The sequence below is a fragment of the Hemitrygon akajei genome, chromosome 7 (genome assembly GCF_048418815.1).
Source record: "Hemitrygon akajei chromosome 7, sHemAka1.3, whole genome shotgun sequence".
Classification (NCBI taxonomy): domain Eukaryota; kingdom Metazoa; phylum Chordata; class Chondrichthyes; order Myliobatiformes; family Dasyatidae; genus Hemitrygon; species Hemitrygon akajei.
In genome coordinates, this window is record NC_133130.1 from 41116690 (window position 1) to 41139908 (window position 23219).

General features: G+C 42.7%; 1 protein-coding gene across 1 annotated transcript in view; it reads right to left on the reverse strand.

Moving 5' to 3' along the window:
• The window catches only part of LOC140730380 (pleckstrin homology domain-containing family H member 2-like), a 135295-nt gene that overhangs the window by 20011 nt on the left and 92065 nt on the right, over nt 1-23219 (reverse strand). The window contains exons 19-27 of the mRNA XM_073050700.1: nt 22208-22387; nt 20865-20962; nt 17249-17426; nt 16599-16754; nt 7144-7241; nt 6444-6585; nt 5063-5208; nt 2973-3102; nt 1429-1515 (exon numbers count right to left, since the gene is read on the reverse strand). Of these exons, the coding sequence (XP_072906801.1) occupies nt 1429-1515; nt 2973-3102; nt 5063-5208; nt 6444-6585; nt 7144-7241; nt 16599-16754; nt 17249-17426; nt 20865-20962; nt 22208-22387 (1215 nt within the window). The remainder of the gene's footprint in view (nt 1-1428; nt 1516-2972; nt 3103-5062; nt 5209-6443; nt 6586-7143; nt 7242-16598; nt 16755-17248; nt 17427-20864; nt 20963-22207; nt 22388-23219) is intronic.

Here is a 23219-nt window from a genome sequence, read left to right on the forward strand (position 1 = left end):
CTGGCGCCGAACAGCAGCTGCACTGTGCGGGTGCTGTAGGTCCGTATCGTGCTGCCATTTGCGGCCCTCAGGGTGGGTCCTGGCTTCCTGTTGCAGGTGTTGTACCCCGTCGGGGGCAAGACGCTGATCTCCACTCCGGTGTCGACCAAGAAGCGGCGTCCCGACTGTTTGTCCCAGACGTACAAGAGGCTGTCCTGGTGGCCAGCTGCCATAGTCATTAGCGGCAGCTGGCCCTGGCCCTTGCAGGGTGGGCGACAACGGCGGGCTTTTGTGCCCCACCGCTGGTGGTAGAAACACCACTGTTCACTGGCCTCCTCACTCCTGCCTCTGTGTTGTGTGCGCCCCTCTGCTGGGCCTGGTCTGGTCTGCTGTTGGGTGCGTGGCCTGGTAATCTGACCGACGGACGCCACGCTCTCCCTCTTGGCTTTCCACAGCACGTCTGCCTGGGCCGCCACCTTCCGGGGGTCGCTGAAATCTGCGTCGGCCAGCAGCAGATGTATGTCCTCGGGCAGTTGCTCTAGGAACGCTTGCTCGAACATGAGGCAGGGCTTGTGTCTGTCAGCCAGGGACAGCATCTCGTTCATCAATGCTGACGGCGGTCTGTCTCCCAAACCGTCCAGGTGAAGCAGGCGGGCACCTCGCTCACGCCATGAGAGGCCAAAGGTCCCAATGAGCAGCGCTTTGAATGCTTCATATTTGCCTTCTTCCGGGGGCGACTGTATGAAATCCGCAACCTGGGCGGCCGTCTCCTGGTCAAGGGCGCTCACCACGTGGTAGTAACGCGTGGAATCAGAGGATATCTGCCGAATCTGGAACTGGGCTTCCGCTTGGCTAAACCACACGCGTGGTCGCAGCGTCCAGAAAGTCGGCAGTTTTAGCGAAACTGCGTGAACAGATGAAGAGTCGGTCACCTTTGGTCCAAATCCCGTTTGGACCGTCGGGGTCACCAATGTAGCGATGTGCTACACACAGCGCTGAAATAATGACACGCAGTCGGTAAGTCATTTCGAGACTAGTTTATTCAAACTTCGCAGCGCTGGCATTTAATCCCTAGCGCCCGCCCTATCCGGGCGGAAATTACATCAGAGGTGCATTTCCAAAGTCTCCCCTGCGCGCTGGCTATTTGTGAGCCGGTTCACCTGCGCAGAAAGTGGGTCGCCACAGTATTACATTTTGTACCACTCAGGTTGTTTAGTTATTTTCTTGTGAATGTTGTGTATCTAATACTATGTGCCTGTGATGCTACTAAAAGTACATTTTTCACTGGAATTGTACATTGGACATGTACTCATGCACAGGACAATAGACTTGGCTTCAACTTGACTTAATGTAAATCGGAAAAATGCCTCTTTGGTTGAACAGCATCATTCTGAATGTTTAAATAGTGGCAAATGTGTAATCATAATATGCAAAGATGATCAGCCTTACCATTGAGCTGTATTCCAGTACACTAATGCCATTCTCATTTACAGCCAACCATACAGGTGCAGTATCAGATAGTGGTGGGTCTATAGGCTGCATAACAGAAATAAAAGGTGAATGATGATGTATAATTACACTCAGAAAATCCATGATAAATTGAAAGTACTTTTTAAAGAAGTTCTGGAAATATATGCACTCCTGAATATTGTTAATATTATAGATGGTGAAGCTAATTGTGTTTAATAATAATTTAACCACCTTCTTAATCATCCTTTGAATTCCAATGGCTTATCACAATTGCCAGTGCTATGAATTGGAATCCTCTTCTCTCCAATAAAAAATATGTTCTCTCCTTAGGAAATTAACTAGCACATTATTGTTTAAAGTAAAATTAGTATTTAAGGTTTATTTAATAAATGGCTATGCTTAGTTCATGGAAATGTCATTGAAATTCTGTCATACAAATATTTAAAATGGATATTTACAGCTTAAAATTACCTTAAACTAGAGTAGACCAATACTATGCATAATTCTGGGAGTATTACCCCCCAATATGAAATTCACCTTCAGATTTCTGGCAAGATTTTCATTTGAATGAACACTATTCTTTGTAGCATTAAACTCAAGAAATACATTGATGGTGTCCAACAGAATATTTATAATCTCACAGGACCAAAGGATCCCAGTTTTTGTATACTCAGCACAACGAACTGTGACAAGTGATTTAAATTGCAAGCTCATACATTTACTTGGAATGCTTTGCCCATGGAGGTCAAGGTTACTGTCTCTCTCAGCTTCCTAGCCTCCAGACATTTCCACGTTGCTGCAGCTGATCTTTCCTACATTTTCCTACATTTGTTGTTCACTGTTAAATTTGTAGGATCACATAGTTAAAGACAGAGCACTTATCTACTTCAGCTTACAGGATTCTCCCAAAGAGTGCAAGTAAAAGACTACACAGATGTAGTACCACCTTTGCTGAATCTTTCTGATAGGAGAGGAGAGTGGACCTTCGGAGAAAAGGAAAGGAAAAAGGGCACCAGGGAGACGTGATAGGCAGGTGAAGAGAAGAGGAGATGTGAGAGGAGCCAGAGTGGGGGATAGAACAAGAGGGGGGGGGGGGGAAACAAAAAAAAATACTGGAAGATAGTGAAATCCACTTCATGCCATCAGATTGGAGGTTTACACATACGGAATATGAGGCGCTGCTTCTCCACCCTGAGAGTGGCCTCATCATGACAGGAGAGGAGGCCATCGACTGATATGTCTGATTTGGAAAGGGGTTAGGAATTAAAACGGGACATTGGGAAATCTTGCTTTCTGCCGATCAAGCAAAGGTGCCTGACAAAGCGGTTCCTGAATTTATCTTGTGTCTCACCGATCTAGAGCGAGCTGCACTGGGATCTCCGAGTACGGCTGATGACAATTTTGCCCTGTAAAATCTTACCCACGACCACGACACCAGTTTTATGTGACTTTTAATATAGCGCAATGTTAACAAGAAATTCACATAAAGGATCAAAGCTACATAAAAGTCAACAAAATAATACCTTTGTAGCAAACAGCTTTCCTCCAAAAAACGGCCATTTCTTAGCTACAGCTAAGTAAATGCGTATGCAGTCAGCAGCAACACGACCCCGGAGAGCCATCCATTTAGTAGAAAGTCGTTGATGTAGTTGTCTGAAAGAAACACACCGGCAATCAGGAACTTCTGCTGTATGTGCCTGCCAAACTGGTTTTTGAAAAATGCTTACTTTGAAATGTTATCTGTGAATTTTAATTAAGCACTCAAAATGAATGAAATAATCACATTCTTTCAACAATGAAAGAGCTGCATAAGGATTCAAATGTACAGTAAAATTGTGAGTGACACATGCACAATGCTGGAGGAACTCAGCAAGACAGGCAGCAGCTATGGAAAAGAGTAAAGAGAAAATGTTTCGGGTTGAGACCCTTCGTCAGGACTGGAGAAGAATATGAGGTCAGAGTAAGAAGGTGGGGGAAGAGAGGAAGAAGTACAGGGTCGTAGGTGAGGCAGGAGGGGTGGGGAAGGGGTGAAGTAAAGAGCTGGGAAGTTGATTGGTGAAAGAGATAAAGGGCTGGAGGAAGGGGAATCTGATAGGAGAGTGTAGAAGACCATGGAAGAAAGGGAAGGGGAAGGTGATGGGCAGGTGGGAGACAGAAATGGGAATGAGGAATGGTGAGCGAGGAGTAATTACCAGAAGTTTGAGAAATCAATGTTCATGCCATCAGGATGAAGGCTACCCAGACAGAATACAAGGTGCTGTTCCTCCGCCGTCAGTGTGGCCACATCATGGCAGAAGAGGAGGGCATGGAATGAGATGCCAGAATGGGAATGGAGAGTAGAATTGAAATGGGAGGTCACTGGGGGGTCCTGATTTTCTGGCAGAGAGAGTGTAGGTGCTTCCTGAAGCAGTTTCCCAATCTATGACGGGTCTCACCGATATACAGGAGGACACACCAGGAGCACTGATACAGTAGATGACCCCAACAGACTCACAGGCAAATGTCACTTCACCTGGAAGGACTGTTTGGGGCCCTGAATAGTAATGAGGGGGGAGAAGTAGGGCAGGTGTGGCACTTGTTCTGCTTGGAAGGGCATGTAGTGGAGGGAGATCAGTGGGGAGGGACAAATGGACAAGAATGTTGTGTAGAAAGTGATCCCTGCTGAAAGTGGTTAGTTGGGGGGGGGGGGGGGGGGGGAAGGGAAAGATGCGCTTGGTGGGATCCCATTGGAGATGGCTTAGACACGAGAATCGTGTAGGGAGTGATTTGACAAGGGAGTGCTCCCAGTGTGGCTTCCTGTACCCGACATAAGATTGGGAAACTGCATTGCCAAGCATCTACTTTCTGAACGACAGAAGAAAAAACGGGATCTCCCAGTGGCCCCCCCCATTTCAATTCTGGTTTCCATTCTGACATGTCAGTCCATGGCTTCCTCTTCTGCCACGATGAAGTCACACTCAGGTTGGAGGAGTCTGGGTAGCCTTCAACCTGATGGCATGAACATTGATTTTTTGAACTTCTGGCAATTGACCTCCCCCCACTTCACCATTCACCATTCCTGTTTCCCTCTCTCACCTGCCCATCACCTCCTGCTGGTGCTCCACCCCCTTCCCTTTCTTCCATGGTCTTCATATTATTACTGAGTTAAGTATTGTATGTAATGAGTTTTTGCTACAACAAGTGTATGGGACATTGGAAAAAATGTTGAATTTCCCCATGGGGATGAATAAAGTATCTATCTATCTATCTATCTATCTATCTATCAGATTCCCCCTTCTCCAGCCCTTTATCTCTTTCATCATTCAACCTCCCATTTCTTTATTTCACCCCCTCCTCCGCTCCCAGTTTCACCCATCATCTTGTACTTATTCCTTCCCGCCCCCAGCTTCTGACATCTGACTTCTCATCATTTTTTTCCAGTCCTGATGAAGGGTCACAGCCTGAAACATCAACTATTTACTCTTTTCCATAGATGCTGCCTGGCCTGCTGAGTTCCTCCAGCTTTTTGTATGTGTTGCCCCAGAAATTTCCAGCATCTGCAGATTTACTTGTGTCCGAGTAAAATTCGCAAATCTCGGTTGTCAGTATTTGTCCTCAGTGGTTCCATACTTACTTGAGTTCATCATCCGTACAGCCTTGTTTGTATCTTTTAGGATAAAATTTCTCTATTACTTGCTTCAGTGCTTGGTTTGATTTAGACCGCATTGAGATATGACATGCTGGAGTTGAGAATGGTCGTTCAAAGTCTCCAAACTCCACCTAATAAGAAAAACATCTAATGACGGATGTGCCACCGTAGATTCATTGTTTCATAATATCTGCAGAAACAGGAACAAGAGGAGGCCATCTGATCCTGCCACAATTAAGTGGATATATCAAATTTCTCCACCATAACTATTTAATAAGTTAAATAATCTTGCTGGAAAAGGTTGTGATTACAGCCAAGGTTCAATTAGTTGATTGGGCATTCTACAGTAAGCCACACAGCCTTTCTCATGAACACCCTTTTTATTGTATGGCAATTTGAAGAGTTGCTGTCGTGACCAAAAAAGGTTGTTCTCTGAATTGCATTAATCAGAGTGTAGAACAGAGATCCCCAACCTTTTGTATGCTGTTGGACCCCTGCCATTAACCAAGGGGTCTGTGTACATCAGTTTGGGAATCCCTGGTGTAGAAGATATTTCAGAGTTTCCTTGAGTTTTACTATCTGTCCAAAGCTTGTAGGGGAAGGGCCATGATCTAGGGCCCTGTCACCACTGGACACCGCTGGGCTGGGCCCACTGTAACAGGCTATCAAATGCTTCTTGGCCGCATTAAAGATGAAAAACGTGCAGCATTGATACATTGTGTGAGAATGTATTGATTTAATAATGCTGTAATGCCCCAATGGTACACACCATATACTGTAGGTAATAGATATATAAGAAAAATTCCCAGTCAAGAAATCAAACCAAAATAATGGGGGTGTTGGAAACCATGTTTGCTAATTAACATTTGTTGGAAACATTTTCACGAGTTTAGCATGGCAGCTCATAAGATCAAATAGTTTCTCAGCACTTGTCTTTAGGATTCCAAAATGAAGTGGCTAACTGTGATGTTTTGAAGAGCTGCTGGTTTCATGTTTACAAACTGTGAGGGAAAGATGCCACACAGCTTGCTTTGCTCATTTATACTGAAATATCATCTGAACAATGTTAAGCTTTTATGAAAAAAAATTACAATCTGTAGCCTCAGGAAGCTTTCCGTGATGCTTGGTCATTAACAATAAGTAAATAATACTGTTTGCAGAGGATTACGCACCAATAATATGTGGAATTAAAATAATTTACAGAAATGTGGAAGAAAGCATAGAAAGAAAATTGGTTTACATACATTTTTTTTGCAACTAGCTATTTTTCTGCTTCACTTAGCTGATATAGATATTTCCTTTACACTGCTGACCTGAGACAGATTAATGAAACTGCCAATCGTCAACAGGTCTGTTACATTCTTACCTGCGCTAAGAGTGCTGCCATTTCTAATGCAAGTTCTTTGTTGACTGGAAAATGTCCATTTACAATTGCCTCATTAGTTTGGTACATCAGCAAGAGCTTTTCTCTATCTGTTTCTCCGCGAACTTGTGTGGAGAAATACAGCCTGCAAGTATGAAAATAATGGAATGGAATATGTAATATTAATGCATGCCATCAGGCAGAATCAGAGTCTCGCTTGTTACTGAAAATAAATCTGTGTCATTTGCCATTTAGTTGGCTATTCAGCCCTCAGACTTGCTCTGCTTTCAATAAAATGACAGCTGATTTTAATTCTATTTTCCTGCCTAATTTCCCCCAACTCTCAAATTTCCCAAAGTCCAATGCTCTGAACTTATTCAATGAATCGGCTTCTATAGTTTTCTGGAATACAGAACTCCACAAAGATTCACCACACCTTCGAAAGAATAAATTCCTCTTTATACTAACCAGTTATTATCAACTGTGCCCCCTAGTCCTTTATACCTTCCACAATGGGAAACATCCTCCCAGCATCCATCTTACCAAGCCCAGTAGAATCTTCTGTTTCAAAATGATCATCTCTCATTCGTCTGAACTCTGTTCAACCATTCGACATAAGGCAGCCGAATCATTCCCGGAAGCAATCATCACTAAACTACCCCCAAACGCACATGTATTCCCACTCTGTCTGGTTTCATTTTACCTGTTCTTATAGGTGAGCCGGACAGTTCTAATACCCTCATATTTGCCAGAATGCTGTTCCTTGGAGGCTTGTTCCCATTTGCAAATTATGTCACAAATCTGAAACAAGGTAAAAAACATTTCTGAAAATATAACGAATTTGTTAAACCTAGACAAGATCATAATACCATGTTACAATAATATTGCAGTACATAGATGGAATATTCCTTTCACTGAATTAGAATCAGAATCAAGTTTATTATTGGTAACACAGAATTTGTTGTTTTGTGGCAGCAGTACGGTGCAAAGGCATAAAATTACTACAAATTATAGAATAAATAAACTGTGAAAAAAAGAATGAGGTACTGTTCCTGAATCTTTCAGAAATCTATTGATTTTCTAGAGTGAAAGATATCTTTTCTTAAAATCATTATTTATCATGATCATGAATTAAACTGTCTTATTTTTTATAATAAAATTACTGTTAAGAAGTTTCCAACTAACGGTTGTCATTTAGATGAATTTTGCACTTCACAAAAAAGGTTAAATTCTGGAAACATAATCAGATATAAATATTCTCCAAAGCATCTTTACTATAACATTCCTTCACAAGCTGATGTTCAAACCCCTTTCTATCGTTTTCATACCGACTGAACATTTCATTCTGAGTCCTTCACAACTACTATATCTTCTAGCAAACACATAAGGTGGAAGTTGCTATCAGAGGCCTCTTTTTCTATTGTAAAGGAGGGATCAATGGATGCAATCATGCAAGCATTCCAAGACGGACACCATTGCGAGATCTACACTTCATAAGCAATGGTAAATTAACGTGATGTGGACATCATAAAGCTACTATTGAATGATTGTTCCTCAGCAGATCAGGCAGTATCTTTGGAGGGGAATAAACAGTTTTACCTGGCACCCTTTCTCAGTACTGGAAAAGGAAGGGGGAAGATGTCAGATGAAGGAGTGCAGGGAATATAAGCGAGAAGGTGATATGTGAAGTCAGATGGGCGGGTGAGGGAGTGACGGAGTAAGAGGCTGGGAGGTGATGGGTGGAAAAATAAAAGGGCTGGAGAAGAAGAAACCTGATAGGAGAGGTGAGTGGACCATAAGAGGGAAAGAGGGGCACCAGCGGGAGGTGATAGAGAGCTGAGAAGAGATAAACTGGGGGGGGTGGGGGCAGAGAGGCGAAATGAATAAGAGTGATGAAGAGGGGAAAAATTACCTAGTGTTGGAGAAATTGATGTTCATCCCATCAGATTGGAGGCTATCTTGACAGACTGTAAGGTGTTTCTTCTCCAACCTGAGACTGGCTTCATTGTGGCAGAGGAGGCGGCCATGGGCCCACATGTTGGAATGGGAATGGGGATTGTGTTATGATACCAGCCCCCTCCTTTGTGAGAATTGCAAGAGCCCTAGAAAAGGGGGGTCAATGACCCAAAAGAGAGAGAGAGAGACAGGCTGAATGGACACAGGAAATGGAAAGACATTCCACTGGGACAAAAGCTGGAGACTGGCATTGTTCTCAGGAGACACCTGGGAACTGCAGACGTGCCAACTCGCAGGGACATTGTAAAGCCCTCGGGCAAAGTGGGCTGGTTGAGAGAGAGATTGCATCACCTGCAACCTGATTGACACCTGAGATCCCGTGAGGCAGTATAAAGAAGGGTCTGAAAGAGGACGACCCTCAGACGCACCAAGGAGACACCAAGAAGCACGATAACGCTTCCCGTGGGAACGGGAAGCCATTTTGAAATAAGCCACGTGCGTTAAATTCCGAATGCGGGGTTTGTGGCTGGAACCAACGGAAGATCGCTTTTAACTAACAACGGGGAAGATCGCTCCCCTGATTCCATGGATGTTTCGGGCAAGTTTTTCCGTTTTATCTCTCTCTCTCTCCAACACGTGAAACCAAAAGCCTGCAGACTTCAGAGTGACTCTTTATATTTCCAATTGGACTCAGTATTATATACCCTAGACAACGAAAGAGCTTATTTCTGAGTGATTATTAATGTACCTGCGTTTTAGATTGAGTATTGACGCATGTTATCTGAATGTTTGTATTAACCTTAATTTTTGTGCCCCTTTATTAATAAAACTTTTGAAAATAGTAGCATCCGACTCAGCTGATCCATCTATCTTTGCTGGTAAGTTACCTGGTTACGGGGTTTTCATAACAAGTGGGGTTCTCGTCTCGGGATTTGACACCAAAAAGGGGGAGGTCAGTCAATCGGGATTGTAAGTCAAAACAAAATAATTTGGATCTGGTACGCAGGTAGCCAGACAGAAAAACCAGCAAAGATGGACGTGTGTGAATTTATGAGCACCAAATCAGACTTGTTAAATTTGGCGAAGGGGTTAGAGGTGGAAAACGAGCAGAATCAAGCTGAGAGGCAAAGACAGCATGAAATTCGGATCAGAGAGTTAGCAGCAGCCGAGAGAGCGGCAGCGGGGAGAGAAAGAGAGAGGGAGGAGCTAAGGAGAGAGCGGTTTAATGTTAGTCGGGAGCTGAGAGTAGTACCTCCGTTCGAAGAGACGGATGTTGATAGTTATTTCTTGTTTTTTGAAACGGTGGCAGTGAACCAGAAGTGGCCACAAGAGCAGTGGGTCGCGTTGTTACAAAGTGTGTTAGCAGGAGGGAGGATTTGGGCAGCCATGATGCCGACCCGCCGACCGGCGAGTACGGTGGCCCCGCCCCTAGAGTCCCAAAGCTATCGCGCATGCGCGGTCACTCGCAGCCTGTCGGAAAAAGCGGCTGAGAAAGAGGACAGTTTAAATGAAGCCAGCGGTGATCTGGCCAAGATGTTTTTACCGACCCTGTACCATGAGGGTTCCGAGGGTGGTAAAACAGAAAGCAGTAAAGTAAAAGGGGGTAAGGGAGAGGAAATAGCCCGGCCCTTAGTGAAGAGAAAGGTCCTAGAGGTAGGAACTAAAGTTGAGAAACGGATAAAGTTGTTAAAATGTCCAGAGTTGGACGTGGTTAATCTGTCTGGTTTGGCAGAATTGTTTGAAGAAGTTCAGAGTTCTAAAGGTGTTCTCGATGGTCCCGAGAGTGAAATGAGGGCAGTCTTAGAGAGGAAGGGTATCCTTGCTGTGGAGAAGTCAGCTGAAATGGCCGAGGAGGTTGTTTCAGCTCGCAGGGTTGCGCCTTCCCCAACGGGGGGCTGCCTAGAGAGTAACTGGAAGGATCTGGGGACGTTAGAATTTGAAAAAGGTACGGGTATTGAAAGCCTGGAAGGGGCCAATGTCCCGTTTGAGTGTGTCCAAGATGGGGGCGCACGTGGTGCTGAACCTGGTAACAGAGCTCAGGGGAAGTCTGAGGTGTTTGATTCAGGGGGACGGGGCGGCCGTCTTTGTGGATCAGATAGGGTTGGTTCAGTAGGAAAAGGGTTAACCTTGGTAACCGTGGGAAGTGTGAGTTCCACGGTGTTTGTATTCGAGAGTGGGGCCAAGGTTAATGCCGAATTTAAGGGGGGAATGAGGATTGTTATTGAAGGAAACGGAAAGTCTGTAGTTCCCAAGTCGAAGGAAGAAATTTTAAACCTGGCAGATCGCTCACAGAGTGAGTCGGGAAATAGCGGGGCCCCCCACTCTATTGTTACGCCAGGGTGGGGTGTGAAGAGGTTGCATTCGAAATGCTACCTGAAAGAGGAGTTGGAATTAAAAACAAATAGCCTGAAGGGTCTTGACAGTTTGGGGCATGGTGTTGAAAAAATAGCCCTGATGAACGAGGCGGGCGGGAGTTCACCACGCCAAATTACTCAAAGTCCCAACGGGGGGACTTGCCAGAAAAGAGGTGACGGTTAATGGGGATGCCATTTTTTTTAAACAGCAAAGCAGGTTTTATGGGTTGCGCCAAAGCCTGTGAATAATAAAGACAGACCTTTGGAGACCTGCTGGCGAAGTAAACCGACCGAAACGATTAGTATTCGCATAAACTTTTGTAGATGCACCTAAGCTAAGATCACACCTCCGCAGTTTTGTGGCTGAAAACAATAAATAAATAAGCTGGTTATTGAGCTGAAGTCTGATGCTACCAGGCGTTAGCATGGCACGTGAGGTTAAGGTATTAAAGGAAAGGGGCACTGTACTTGTTAACTGTTTAGATGCTGACTTGAATGTATAACTGTATTACTCTGTAGTGAAAAGAAAAGCTTCTGTATTGTATTAGATTCAAAATTTCTGTAAGACTGTACCACTCTGGGTTTTAACCGCTGGTAAAAACCTTTTTAAGAGGGGAGGTGTTATGATACCAGCCCCCTCCTTTGTGAGAATTGCAAGAGCCCTAGAAAAGGGGGGTCAATGACCCAAAAGAGAGAGAGAGAGACAGGCTGAATGGACACAGGAAATGGAAAGACATTCCACTGGGACAAAAGCTGGAGACTGGCATTGTTCTCAGGAGACACCTGGGAACTGCAGACGTGCCAACTCGCAGGGACATTGTAAAGCCCTCGGGCAAAGTGGGCTGGTTGAGAGAGAGATTGCATCACCTGCAACCTGATTGACACCTGAGATCCCGTGAGGCAGTATAAAGAAGGGTCTGAAAGAGGACGACCCTCAGACGCACCAAGGAGACACCAAGAAGCACGATAACGCTTCCCGTGGGAACGGGAAGCCATTTTGAAATAAGCCACGTGCGTTAAATTCCGAATGCGGGGTTTGTGGCTGGAACCAACGGAAGATCGCTTTTAACTAACAACGGGGAAGATCGCTCCCCTGATTCCATGGATGTTTCGGGCAAGTTTTTCCGTTTTATCTCTCTCTCTCTCCAACACGTGAAACCAAAAGCCTGCAGACTTCAGAGTGACTCTTTATATTTCCAATTGGACTCAGTATTATATACCCTAGACAACGAAAGAGCTTATTTCTGAGTGATTATTAATGTACCTGCGTTTTAGATTGAGTATTGACGCATGTTATCTGAATGTTTGTATTAACCTTAATTTTTGTGCCCCTTTATTAATAAAACTTTTGAAAATAGTAGCATCCGACTCAGCTGATCCATCTATCTTTGCTGGTATGTTACCTGGTTACGGGGTTTTCATAACAATTGGAATTAAAATTGTTGGTCACCAGGAAATTTTGCTTTTTGTAGATGGAGCAAAGGTGCTGGAAAAAGTGGTCCCCCACTCTATGTTGGGTCTCACCTATGTAAAGGAGGCCACATTGGGAGCACTGGATACAGTAGACACCAACAGATTCACAGGTGAAGTGTTGCCTGACCTGGAAAAACTGCCTGGGGCCCTGAAAGGAGATGAGGGCAAAGGTGAATGGGAAGTTGTAGCACTCCTTCTCCCTACAGTGGAGATTAGTAGAGAGGCACACATAGGCTAGGGAGTCACCAAGGAAATGATCCTGTGGAAAGTGGAGAATGGAGGGGAAGGGAAAGATGCATTTGGTGGTAGGGTCCCGTTGAAGATGGTGAAAGTTGTGGAGAATGATGAGTTAGATGCGGAGGCTCATGGGGTGGTAGGTGAGGTCAAGACGAACTCTACCACTGTTAAGGCAGTGCGTAGATGGGGTGAGCGCAGATTTCCAGGGAATAGAGGAGATTCGGGTAGGGACAGCATTCATGGTGAAGTCCCATTCTTTAAAGGAGGAGGACATCTCTGATGTCCTGAGAGCAGATGCGGCAGAGACGAAGGAACTGAGAGAACAAATGCCATTTTTACAGTTGATGGATTCGGAAGAGGTATAGTCAAGATAGCTGTGTGAATCAGTAGGTTTATAAAACACATTGGCAGACAGTTTGTCCCCAAAGATGGAGAAAGAGAGATTGAGAAAGGGGAGAGAGGTGTTAGAAATGGACCAAGTGAATTTAAGTGCAGGGTGGAAGCTGGAGACAAAGTTGATGAAACTGACATACTCAGCATGGGTGCATGAACTGCACCAATGCAGTCATCAGTGCAGTGCAGAAAGAGTTGGAGAGAATTATCAGGATAGGCTTGAAACATGGACTCATCTACATAGCCAATGAAAAGGCTGGCGCAACCAGGGCCCATGCGGGTGTCCATGGCGACACCTTAAGTTTGGAGAAAGAGTGAGGAGCCAAAAGAGAAATTGTTGAAGGTGAGGACCAGTTCCACCAGATGGAGGAAGGAGGGGGCAGAGGAGATCTGGTTTGTTCTGTTGTCGAGAAAGAAGCAGAGAGCTTTAAGGTCCTGATGGAGATAGAAGTGAGAAGAGACTGAACATCCATGGTGTAAATGAGGTGATCAAGCAAGGGAATTGAAACTTGTTGAGATTGAGAGCATGAGAAGATCATCAAGTGTTTTTGCAATGGATACCCAGTCCCTATACACTTCCATCCCTGACTGAGAATCACATACTCTCAATTTCCTGAGCATGTGCTCCCAATGTGGCTTCCTCTACATTTGTGAGACATAGATTGGTGGACTGCTTTGTCAAGCACTTTGGCTCCATCTGCAAAAAGCAGGATTTCCTGGTGGCCAATGATTTAAATTCCAATCCCCAATCCCATTCTGACATGTTGATCCATTGCCTCCTCTTCTGTATGATGAGGCCACTCTCAGGTTGGAGGAGCAACACCTGATATTCTGTCTGGGTAGCCTCCAACCTGATGGCATGAACATAAATGCTCTACCTTCCTTCTTCTTCATTTACCCACTCTGGATCCCTCCTACCTCATCTTCTCACCTGCCTATCATCTTCTCCTGGTGCCCCTCCTCCTTCCCATTCTCCCACGGTCCACTCTCCTCTCCTATCAGATTTCGTCTTCTCCAGCTTTTTACCTTTTCTACCTATCATCCGATAGTTTCTGACTTCATCTTCCCTCCCCCACCCACTTGACTTCACCCGTCATCACCTCCCCCACTTTGTTAGATTGGCATCTGCTCCCTTCCTTTCGAGTCCTCATGAAGGGTCTTGGCCCAAAGATGCTGCCTGAAATACACAAAATGCTGGAGGGACTCTGTGTTGCTCTGGATTTCCAGCATCTGTAGAATCTGGAAGCTGGTGTAAATGATTGTTCCTGCTCACATTGGACTCACACTCATAACATGTTGAATGGTTTATTGCAAATGGCAACTCAGGGGGATGATATAACAGAACAGTGAACAACAACTTTGGACTCAAATTCAGTAAGACCAAACAATTGATTGTAGAACATAGGAAGGGGGAAGCTGGGAGAACACACACCAAGGGGTGAGTAGTGAAAAACAGGAGAAGTTTCAAGTTCCTGGAGGTCAACATCTCCGAATATTTATCCCGGACCTAACATATTGATGCAATTACAAAGAAGGTAAGCCATGGGCTATACCTTATGAAATTTGAACAGATATGGTGTGTCACCAAAGATTCCAGCAAATTTTTACAGATGTACAGTGGTGAGTATTCTGGTTGGCAGCATCACAGTCTGGTAGAGGTGCCAACTCAAAGAGATTTGCTGCAGAGCAGCAGATAGTTGTAAACCCAGTTAGCTCCAACATGGGCACTAGCCTCCCCACCATCAACAACATCTTCAAAGCGTGATGCCTCAAGAAAGTGGCATCAATCATTAAGGACCCCCCTCCCCCATCCAGGACATGCCCTCTTTTCATTATATCCAGGGAAGTGGTACAGGAGCCTGAAGACATACAATTAACATTTTAGGAACAGCTTCTTCCCCTCCGCCATCAGATTTCTGAATGGTTCAGGAACCAGTGAACACTACCTCATTTCTTGCTCTCTTTTTACACTACTTATTTATTTTTTAAAATTTCTTATTGTAGCATATAGTAATTTTAAAAGTATTGTACTCTACTGCTGCTGCTAAACAACAACTTTCATGACATATGTCAGTGATAATAAGCCTGATTCTGACAATCTGGAATTGAGAGGGTAATTAGGGAACAACTTCATTCTGAAGTATAAAATATCAGTAAAATGGAATGGTTTTATATCACTTATCACGCAATCACTGAGAATATTAGTTTAAAATAATGGGATATACACTCTAGGATCACTTTTTTTTTTAGGTACCTCCTATACCAAATAGAGAGGCCGCTGAGTGTATGTATGTGGTTTTCTGCTGCTGTATCCCATCCACTTCAAGGTTCAAAGTGTTGTGCATTCAGAGAAGCTCTTCTACACACTAATGTGTAATGCGCGGTTTTTTTGAGTTACTGTTGCCTTCCTGCCAGCTTGAACCAGTCTGGTCATTCTCCTCTCGCATTAACAAGGCATTTTTCACCCACAGACTTGCCACACACTAGATTTTTTTTTTTGCTTTACGCACCATTCTCTGTAAACTTTAGAAACTGTTGTGCATGAAAACCAGGAGGAGATCAGCAGTTTCTGAGATACTCAAACCACCCCATCTGGCGTCAACAATCATTTCACAGTCAAAGACACTCAGATCACATTTCTTCCCCATTCTGATGTTCGTTCTGAACAACAAATGAACCTCTCGAACATGTCTGCATGGGTTTATGCATTGAGTTGCTGTGACATGATTAGCTGATTAGATATTTGCATTTATGAGCAGGTGTCTAGGTGTATCTAATAAAGTGGTTCTTTATTTTAAAATAAATCTATGAAAACTATTTTTTGGAAAGAAAGAAAATGTATTGAAATTCCACCTTTATTCCATAAAGACATTCCCCAACTTTTTGTAGCAAGCTTGGACAAGTTCAGTCAAAGTACGAGAATCAAATCTTTCATCAAAATTTAAGATACTAGACTAGTTGATTTCAAATATTAAAAGGGTGAGCACAAGATATCAAAGCACAGTTTTTGATATAGTATTGAAACTGAAAATACTGTAAACATTCAGTCAGTCAGGCAATTTTTGAAAGAAAAGAAACCAAGTTAACATTTCATGTTAATGATTCTTTGAGAGAACTGGAAGCAAATCAGTTTAAAGTTACGGTGAGTGTGAGGCTGGATGGAGAGGTCAAAGGGGAAAGTTGCCACGGCTACAAATTGTAGATAATGTCAATTGTCATCTGGTGGATGGGTTAACAGGGACATGGGGAAGAAATAGAGAGCCAAGAGTGGTTGTATGTGTGTGCTTGCGAGGAAACCAAGGCAACAAAATTACTTAGACTGAGAAAACCAACGAGGTCATGTTTATTTCAGATTTGTACGTGCAGATTTTGTTTAAGCTTTTCTTTACACTTACTTCTTCACGTGTTAATAATTTAAACAACTGTCTTTTAAAGTAATTAGTAGATTTTAAAATTTTCATTTTACAGTTCCTTTTTTCCTTATACGCTTACTGACCTTTCCTATCAGTCCTTCCAGAAAGACATTCCCCAGCCTGACCTGACTAATTATGATGGGGTTAGGGATCTTTTTCAGATATTCTATCCAACTGATATTAGACTATTGAACGGACTTGTACCTCAATAGATTCTTGACCTCACTGCTCTGCAATGCCGACATGTTTTGGTTTTAATAATTAAGCTGCGCCCATGTTTGTATGTATGGATTCACATTAGTCACAAGACCTCAGATCTGCTAAATGATTACCTTTATGTTTCCCTGGAGACAGTGTTCTTGATCATTTCCTGAAGGATCATCTGTGTACAGAAAGAATCCAGACTGCACAGGTTTCCTCATGCCGGTTTCTTGGTTCAGGGTGTGTAGAAATTCTTCCACTGTAGTGGATGCATCAAATCCAACCACCTATACACACAGAACACAGAAGTTTTATAACTAATGCAGGTTGTAAAAGTTAAAAATGTTAAATAAAAGAAGTGTTTCAATGCTTTCAACAAAGTCATGTTGTCACTTTTGGCTGAAAATTATTTATTGTGTGTTGTGGATGCTCATGTTGCAGTTGTGATCATTATTTGGTTTTGTGCAATGGATTCATTGAAGATTAAGATACATCTCAATACACACTGTTTCTCAAGCATTTGCAATTATTAGATTCAACTTCAGACATACAATCAGAAAAATTATTTTCAGATTCCAATGATTCAGTACTTTTTTAAAAAATCAGCTGAAATATTCAGCACCATAACTTTTGCAATTATTATTGACTACTAACGAAGAAAAAATATTGCCACAATTTGTTCTGCTTCAACAGAATGCACCAGGGCAATTAACATCCCATAAATAATGAGTGGCGGCAATAATTATACATTAAAAGTTATACCGCCAAGCTACATGCTCACCTGGTAGGTGCCATTCATGAAATGAACAGGAATGCTGAATGGTAGTGAGTGGTGGTAGGGATTTCTCAAGAGGATTGATAGGATTTCCATTCTAGATGGTTTTGATTCCCGACCTCCATTTTTCTGAGTTCTCTCCAGTGATCGCTGGCAGTAAATAGCATACTTTCCCACTTCAGTTCTGCAATTTGTTAGTGGAGCACAACAAAATCATACTTTAAATTCTTTAATGTGTGAAACAAACCACGTTTCAGTAATGAATATTAGCAAAAATGCTGAATTATAATGTTTTGATAAATCAATGGTTTAAATGGGAGGGGGAGGGGAGGGAGAGGGAGAAGAATTAGTGGATTCAGATGGAAGACCTTTTATCAAAACTGGGAAAAAAGAACAATTAGGTTTTAATTTGTCCATAACCAATATAACCTTTCCCTCCTACACACAGTCCATAATAAATATAACCCTTCCCTCCTACACAGTCCATAATCCCCATCCATAACCAATCTAACCCTTCCCTCATACAGTCCATAATCCCTGTCCATAACCAATATAATCTTTCCCTCCTACACAGTCCATAATCCTCGTCCATAACCAATATAACCCTTCCCTCGTGCGCAGTACATAATCCCCGACCATAACCAATATAACCCTTCCCTCCTACATAGTCCATAATCCCCGTCCATAACCAATATAACCCTTCCCTCGTACACAGTCCATAATCCCTGTCCATAACCAATATAACCCTTCCCTCGTACACAGTACATAATCCCTGTCCATAACCAATATAATCTTTCCCTCCTACACAGTCCATAATCAATGTAACCCTTCCCTCCTACACAGCCCATAATCCTTGTCCGTAATCAATATAACACTGCCCACAGTCTATAATCCTTGTCTATGATCAATATAACCCTTTCCTCCTACAAAGCCTGTAATCCTCATCCATAACCAATAACCATTCCCTCCTACACAGCCCATAATCAATGTAACCCTTCCCTCCTACACAGTACATAATCCTTGTCCATAATCAATATAACCCTTCCCTCCTACAGTCCATAATCCTTGTCCGTAATCAATATAACACTGCCCCCTGCACAGTCTATAATCCTTGTCTATGATCAATATAATCCTTTCCTCCTACAAAGCCTGTAATTCTCGTCCATAACCAATATAACCATTCCCTCCTACACAGCCCATAATCAATGTAACCCTTCCCTCCTACACAGTCCATAATCCTTGTCCGTAATCAATATCACCCTTCCCTCCTACACAGCCCATAATCCTTGTCCATAATCAACATAACCCTTCCCTTTATTTTTCTTACATCCATGTGCCTATTGAAGAATCTCTTGAATGTCTCTATTGTGTCAGCCTCTACGATTACCCCTAGCAACACATTCCAGTCACTGACCAGTGTGTAAATAGAACCTAGTCTGACATTTCCCCTAAACTTTACTCCACTCAGCTTAAATGAATGTTCTCCGATTCTGACCATTACCACCCCAGAAAAAAGTGCTGGCTGGCTGTCCAGTCTATCTCTACCCCTCATACACTTCAATCAAGTCACCTCTCAAAGTCCGTCACTCAAAAGAGAATTGTGACAGAACAGGTTAGCAATGCTAATTCTCCCACTAACCTTGCCCCTTTGCCCAGTTAATCGTTCACAGAACAGACCCCTGCAGAATGCCACTAACTACTAACCTTCAGGCATAATACTACTACCCTCTGCTTTCTGAGGGCAAACTAATTCCAAACCTCTGGAGCCCATGCTTGATGACTTTCTGAATGAACCAACTACAGGGAACCTTTTTAGATGCCTTACTGAAATCCATATAGACCACATCCAGCACTCTACCTTCATCAATTTTTTTGTCACCTCCCTGAAAAACTCAATCAGGCTCGTGAGGTGTTACCTACCTCTCTCAGATTCCTGTTGACTCTCTCCTTGTGAGGCAAGTTTTTGTTTTTGCAGAGTGGTAGGTGCCTGGGAGGCAGTGCCATGGGAGGTGTTTCAAGCAGATCAGACAGCAACATTGAAGAGGCATTCAGTCAGACACATGGACGGGCAGGAAATAGCTGGACTTGGACCATGTGTAGGCAGATGGGGGTCAGTTTGAATTGGATTGTGGTTGGCTCAGACAAAGGGCTTGCTATGCTGTCTAAGTTATATGTTCCAGAGTTCTAATGAAGAGTATTCAACAGTGTTTCCAGCATTTTCTTTTTATTTTAAATAAGTTACAGCAAGAATGGCAGGCGATTTGCAGTGATGATTGTTGGTGATGGACCCATGTCAAAAAAGATTTCGAGTGATCTTTTGCTCTGATCAGTTTTTAGAGTTATTAAAATGTAAGATACAAGTCAAGATGGTTTGCTCTGAGAATTTCATTTCCAACCACTGTTACTTCAGCAAACAACCATTGGACTATAATTTGCTGTTATAGGGCAGCTTGCATTATCAGTTTGACTTGCCCTCTTAGAACTTTTGCATGCCAAGTTGCCGAAGTGTGCGCTGATAATAGACACTGATAACAGTAATTGAAGCATTTCCTCCAAGAAGGTGGAATAGAGGTGTATATTATTATTGGTGAATTCTAGGTTAAATCAAGTGCAGAGGGGGAAAAAAAGTGAAAAAGATTCAAGATAAACTAAAAGCAAATTTCAAAGTGATATTTGTTTTAAATTAGCATTTCCAACAGACAGGGCATTGAGTACAGGAATTGAGACATTATGTTGCAGTCTTTGGTGAAGTTGCATTTGGAATACTGTGTACAGTATTTCCTGTTGTAGGAAAGATTTGCTTAAACTGGAAAGAATGCAGAAAAGATCTATGAAATTGTTGCTAGGACCAAAGGGCCTGAGTCATAAGGAGGGTTTGGCCAGGCTACGTCTTTATTCCTTGCAGTGTAGGAGAACGACAGGTGACCTTGTAGAGATTCATATAATCATGAGGGGCATTGATAAAGTTAAATGATAGCAGTCTTTTCACAGAGTAGAGTGCTCAAAACCAGGGGGCAAAGATTTAGAGTAAGATTTAAAAGGGATTTGAGGGGCAACCTTTACAGAGGGTAGTGTAGATAGAAAAAGCTGCCATTGTAAGTGGTTGAGGTGGGTACAATCATATCATTTAAAAAGGACATGGATAGATAATAGGGGCAAGACTTGGAGGAATATGGGCTGAACGGAGAATATTGGGATTGGATGGGTGGGCACCATGGTCGGCATGGACTTGTTGGACTGAAGGGCTTGTATCCATTCTATATTGCTCTATAATTCTACAACATTTAGTTTATTTACACTCCTAGGAATACTGTCTGGCAGAAATGAGCACCTGGCATATTAGAGCAGAATGTAGACTGAAGATCAGGTTTTGTATTGTGAGTTTAGCCATTATTTGTTGCACATATACAATGACCATGCCATTCAATGCAGTTTAATGTGGGGACATTGCTTTTGTGAAGCTGAGAATGGAGTGGAGCATTAGTTTCTGGATTTCCGCATTTCACTATACTTCTCTTGTTTGAAGTTGCTATGATATTCATGCAGAAATACTGATCAGTGTTATTAATCTCAACATTATTAAGACAACATATTATTGACCATTTCTCTTTGTAGTGCATACCTAGGATCTGCATTCTGCTGTAGATGGCCTCTGAGTAACCAGAGAAAAGGATGCTGAGGAAGAAAAAGGCCAATGCATAAAGCCAACAATTGCCATCCCTAAAATAGACAAAAAATTATTATAACCCACGTGAAATGAAACTACTTCACAGTTTACCCTACTAATTCTTATTTATTATTTTAAACAGTATATTCTACAAATACTTATAAGCAATTCACTATTATAGGTCTCGTTTCAAAGATCATTTCAACCATAACCCTATATGTAGTGTTACAAATGTGGAGCAACTCTGAGGGGCCGAAGGGTGCAAAGTTGCCGCCTCCTTTTTGAGAATCGCAAGATCGCTATTAATTCGGGTCTGAGACCCAGGAAATGAGACAGAGACACAGCATGTCAGGAAATGAGAGAGAGAGAGACGCAGAATACACAACCAGGTGGAATGTCTCCTGACATAAGCGGAACGGAACCACTGATTACTGCTATTGTCTCTTGGAGAAGGAATTGTGTATTGAGTACTGTACTATTCATTGAAACCCCTCAGGGGACAACCAGAGTGGGCTGGTTGAGGGATTGCATCATCCCAACCTGATTGACATCTGAGACCCCGTGAGTGAGGATAAAAGACGGGTCTGGGGAACATCCCTTAGACAGACCAGGAGAAACGCTAGAAATCCAGTGACAGCGTTTTATAGCGAAAGCCGGTGGGAGCTCGTGTGCGTCCTCCCTTGCCTGGGTGGCGGGCTCATCACGGAAGAACGGTTTAGCTAAAGGTGAGGTCACACTTGAACGGCCACACCAATGAGACACCGACGGATCTAAATCATAAAGGAAGGTTGGCAAAACCCGTGGCGGTAACTGTTCCCATTCTCCTATCTCTCTCTCTCTCTCCAACAATTGCAACACAGCGACACCCAAACGATGGCAGCCTGTGTGAACTGCAGCAAACTTTATATTTCCTTCGGACAATTCATTATCCCCTAGACAACGATAGAGCTTATTTCTTATTGATTATTATTATACCCGCACTTTTAGGTTTAGTATTGATGACGCATATTATCTGTATATTTGCATTGATATTATTTTTGTGTATTTTTATTAATAAATACCGTTAAAAATAGTATCACCAGACTCCAACAGACGCCTCTATCTTTGCTGGTAAGTAACCCAGTTACGGGGTTCGTAACAGTAGACAATTCACAAGTATAATGAGAGAAGCAGTACCTCACAGATTTAGTGAGTTTTAACCGACAAGTCATTTCACTTATTTTATTCTCATCTAAATAATAATTTGATTCAACTTCTAACTAAATAATGCACAGCTTTACAGAAAATTCTTCACGTACTTGCAGTGTTCCGGCCTGTTTCTGGGCTTGCTGCTTTCTTGTTTGCTTGATTAATTGGCAGTAGATCTCATTCTGAAGATCTTTATGTGTGAGACACACTTGTAAAGCACTCTGAGCCAGTGATACATGATAGTCAATGGCAGGGGCATCAATAGCAACGTTGATGAATAACTGGGAAGTCTGGAGAGTAAAACAAGCATTTTATTTTCCAACAGATGGTGGACGTCGGGGCCATTTCTGTTGGAGTTTAGTTAAAGCATAAAAGTAGCCAACATTTGAGACTAAACTATCTGACAAACTACATGTTCAGCTGGATCTAGGAGTGATGAAATAATGTGGTAACGTGCTTCTCAAGTTGGGGTTTGCAGCTCAAGAGTCATTGAACAATTTAGTTCTGAGGAAACCTTAAAAGTTCCTATAGGAAGCCAGAGCACACCAGAAAATGGGGAAGAAAGTCCCCAGGAAAGGAAATACAGGATGTCAGAAGAAACTCAGATAACCCTCACAGCAAGGGTATAGTCTGCACAATAATTAACCTGGAAAGATGACAGAATGTACATTATGATCTTAAGAATTGGGTATGTAAACTAAAGGCTTTTTTTAACTAAAGAAAACAAAAGAGGGAAATTAAAAAATAGGATCCCTCCCCCCCCCCCAAACGATGAATGCTGGTCTAATCTAATGTTGTTCAATCATTTTGATGAGCAATTTCCAAAGCCTGAAGGAATGTGGCATTACACTTGCCTTTTCAGCTGTTATATACACTAAGATGGTAAAAATAGTAGCAATTTCAATATATGTCTTCTATACAAATACAGACACTTCTTATCTATTGAGGTGGTAACTTCACAAAGCTAACAAAGGAGATGGCCAGCAGTGACATTAGGATTTTTGTGCTCAACATTGAGTTTGTCCTCTCTTGAAGATGTTGTGGCATCTTGGGGTAAATAGCAGTGAGCTTTGTTGTTCTCACTATTACTCTGAATGGACGTTATGTCCCATTGTTCTTCAC